The 3,571-nt window shown below is 55.0% G+C and overlaps 1 protein-coding gene across 1 annotated transcript; it reads right to left on the bottom strand.

The window, feature by feature from the left end:
* Positions 1-261: 261 nt before the first annotated feature.
* Positions 262-2,744, bottom strand: LOC103584326 (probable palmitoyltransferase ZDHHC19). Its single transcript, XM_008565379.1, has 4 exons — positions 2,476-2,744; positions 1,995-2,116; positions 1,294-1,433; positions 262-534 (listed from the first exon to the last, which is right to left on the bottom strand). Exons 1-4 carry the CDS (start codon positions 2,619-2,621, stop codon positions 262-264), a joined length of 681 nt encoding a protein of 226 aa, XP_008563601.1. The 5' UTR covers positions 2,622-2,744.
* Between the last annotated feature and the right edge of the window lie 827 nt (positions 2,745-3,571).

Below are 3,571 nucleotides of genomic sequence, written 5' to 3'. Positions count from 1 at the left end.
CACCAAGCCCCGCCCACCCACTCCCCTCTCTCCATCATCAGTCCGGCCCACCCACGCAGAAACCTTACCCCCGCAGAGCTGTCGCTCTGCCCGTCCAGGTCCCTGTTCCACCTTTAGCACCCCACTCCGTGACCCCGCTAGGTTCTTAACTCCGCCCAGCTCCTCCTAGCTCCACTCATCTCCCTGACCTCACCCACCTTCCCCGGCCCCCGTCCCAGTCTGATCCTCTCAAGAGGCTTCTCCCGTTAGCCTCGCCCACCATTAGCTCCGCCCTCCCAGACCCCGCCTCTCGTCTGTCCCCGCCCCTCGTCTGTCCCCGCCCCCCTGCTCCCCGTATGGACCCGAGGGCCTGTGCAGATACACCGAGGCCTTGTTCATGGAGAATGGCAGGTGGGCCGTGCGCAGCAGGAAGATTATGCAGGTGACCAGCACGGCACCAGAGTAGAGGCATAGGGACAGGACGAGCAGCATGAAGAAGCGGAAGTTGCGGTGACCGATGCAATTATTGACCCACTTGCAGTGGTGATCAAAGTCCTGGGCCACAGGGAATGGGGGGCTTCCATCACCTCCCAAATCCTGAGGCCATCCCCCTGCTCTCAAGGCCACGTGCCCTTAGCCCCGAGCACTAGTTCCTACCCCCAGGAAGAAAGTGAGCCACAGTCCCTAAGGCTGTCACTTCCGTTGTTAGAGCACTGTTAGGGCTCTGTGGCTCATAAGGTCACATGTCAAGAGGTCTTTCGAAATAAGGTCTGCCTGGTCTTCTGTGAGACACATCCTAGTATAACTTTGGGCAGGACATAGAATATCTCTGGGCCTTTACTTTCTCATTTATTAGATGAGGACCCCTTTGCCCAGCCAGTCTCCTGCACTTGTAAACCTGTGCAGGTTGTGCACAGCAGACAGACGAGCACTCAGAACGCAGGAGACCCTCCAACTTGGACATCCAGAGGCGGGCAGACAAAGCTCCCAAACCAGACCTGCAGCCAGCCAGAGTCTATCTAGTGACAGCGAGCTTGGGGGTGGGACAGGAGATGCCTTTCCTCCCCGTGGCCTAACCAGACCCAGTATAGATGTGGATGCCCCATGCATGTCAGCGCCTATGCAGGCAAGGGCCAGCCTCCCAGGACAGATGCTGGCATGGAAGTGGTGACCTGCATGAGTGACCAAGAGTAGCTGGGAGTTACTGCCACCCTTGGACTTTAGCAGTCCTGGAAGATGATTTCATGTCCACCCCTGGCTCCAGTCAGGTAGTGGGGGTTGGGGGCCACGTGGGCAGGCAAGAGGGGCACTCACCTCCACACAGATGTTGCACCAGGGGCAGTGGTGGGTCCGGGGCGGGCGGTGGAAGCAGCACTTTTGACACCACTGCAGGCGGAAGGCCCTGTGGTTTACCCACACCACATGTACCATCATGGGGTCCTGCTCGACAGAGCCTGGAATGGGAAAAGGATTGGGCAGCAACAGGGGCCCTTCCATCACTCTGCTGCTCGGGTGCAGCCCCATATTATGACTGGCCACAAGGAAGGGTGGGGAAGAGGTGGGCAGGGGAATCCCTGTCCCCACTGAGCAAGCTGACCAAGCTCGGAAAGGCTGGCAGTGAAAGGGAAGGTGGGTTTCCAGCCAGAGGAGTTCTATATAGATCTCAGGCCTCTGAAACAGTGATTGATAGTTTAAGTCATGCACACAATGGAAAGGAGGAGGAGCAAACTGAGTAGTTTAGAAGAGTCCGCCAGCCTCTCTTCCCACCCTGCCCGGCCCCCCCTTCCAAGGCAACTGGAAAACCTCCAGAATTCTGTTTTTCCACACCTCGGTGGCTTGGGAAATGAAGTGCCAGGGACAGAGCAATGAGGGTGATTGGGGGTTAAGGGAGGGAGGGTAAGGTGAAGGGGTCCTGAGGCCGGAGGAGGGAAGACTGGAGGAGTTCTTTAGGAATCATCTCAGCAGACACCAGCCCTTAGGTTGCCACCTCTTCTACCGAGGATCTGAGGCCTCACCTTGATGTAAGATGCCAGGGTCTGAGAAGTTGAGTGAAACGAGACTGAAGAAGGTAAGGATAAAGAGGGGGCCTGTGATGATGGGAAAGGCCCACTCCCCGTTCTGAGCCAGCCACCTGCAACTGAGACCAGAGCCAGACTTAGTCCTGACTTGGGATGGCACAAAGCTCCCCCCCAGGGCCTGGTTCAGCTGGGTCAGGACTCACAGACCTTAAAGGCAGCTCTAAATATCCAGGCTAGTGACAGACCCATAAAGGCTCCACCAAATGTCATCAACATTACTAGCCACCTTCAGCTCCCCAAATGCACCAGGCACTCTGGGCCTCTGTGCCTTTGTACATTTGGTTCTCTCTGCCTAGAACATCCTCCTTTCCCTGACCTCTGACCCCCTCTTCTGCACTCCCCTGCCTCTGTGCTATCATTATCTGTTTTCCGTTCTGCCTCTTTGTAAGCCATCTGATGGCTCGTGTGGGAGACTTACGGGAATGCGAAGAAGTAACCACTGAAAATGACCAGCAACACTACATTGAGGGCAGCGAACAGGCTCGGGAGGATCCAGGGAAATGGGACCTGAGGTGGGGGTGGAGTCTCCTTCATGAGGGGCATGGCATCCTTTAAGAGTGACATGGCTGGGCCTTTCGTGCCCTGAGGAGAGATCAGTGCCACCAGGCTCCCTCTCCCCTGCTGGCTCCCAGAGCCCTATGGCCCAAGCGGCCTTGGAAGTCACAGTCTAGGATGGAAGGAAAGAAGTCCCAGTGTGACATCACAGAGGCTGAGGAATGGGAGCTGGGTTCTTTAGCAGAACTGTCTGCAGCCTACTCTGGCTGCTTGCGGTGACTGACACTGCCAACAGCAAACCTACCTTACCCCTACCTGTACTGGGGACTGAGAGATCCTGCCCTGAGGGGCTGGCTTTATTGGAGACCATACGACATTAGAGAAACACAGACGAGGTTGGTGATTCTCATCACTCTCTTAGGCCAGTGCTCATTGAACATCCTATCTCCCTTTCTTCCTTTTCGTTGTGACAAAATTCCATTTTGGGGGTGGGGACAGCAATCTGCTCAACTAAATAATTTCCCATAGTCCCTTATTTCCAGGGTTGGCTTCACGACACAATTCAGGTCATTGAGACATATGTGAATGTCTGTTGGGGATTTCTGGAGAGGTTTTTGCCTTCCCTGTGTAAGGGAACTGTCCTCTTCTTTCTGTTTTGAACCTAGTCATGCTGGTTGGCTGGGGGTGCCACCTTGGGTCCACTGGCAATGTCAGCATACTTCCCAGAGAGAACTCGACGTTATTGTTGAGTTGCTGCCCCGTCCCTGAAACTGCCTCCCTTTGAGCCGCTTACTATGTGAGAAAACAAATGGATTTTCCGTCGCATGCCACTGACACTGCCATTTGTTTTGGCCACTGAACATCTGAACCCCTCTGTGTTTGGAGGATTTCTCACACCATAAGTCTTGATGAGAGTCAAAGACTATTCATTTCCCCATCACAATTGGAGCTGAAAATGGCCAGATACTTGCATTGGTGCCTTGCTTAAGCATGTGACCCAGGTGCCACCACCAATTAGC

Source organism: Galeopterus variegatus, unplaced genomic scaffold, assembly GCF_000696425.1.
Source record: "Galeopterus variegatus unplaced genomic scaffold, G_variegatus-3.0.2 Scaffold50240, whole genome shotgun sequence".
NCBI classification, from domain to species: Eukaryota; Metazoa; Chordata; class Mammalia; order Dermoptera; family Cynocephalidae; genus Galeopterus; species Galeopterus variegatus.
This window is presented reverse-complemented; position numbering and strand designations above follow the sequence as displayed.

What these genes read in the sequence shown, in the direction of transcription:
- LOC103584326 (XM_008565379.1), bottom strand. Translation starts at nt 2,621, where the DNA reads ATGTCACTCTTAAAGGATGCCATGCCCCTCATGAAGGAGACTCCACCC. An exon ending in GGTTACTTCTTCGCATTCCC is followed by an intron (nt 2,117 to 2,475) that starts GTAAGTCTCCCA and finishes CTCTGGTCTCAG; the next exon opens with TTGCAGGTGGCTGGCTCAGA. An exon ending in GGTGCAACATCTGTGTGGAG is followed by an intron (nt 535 to 1,293) that starts GTGAGTGCCCCT and finishes CCTGTGGCCCAG; the next exon opens with GACTTTGATCACCACTGCAA.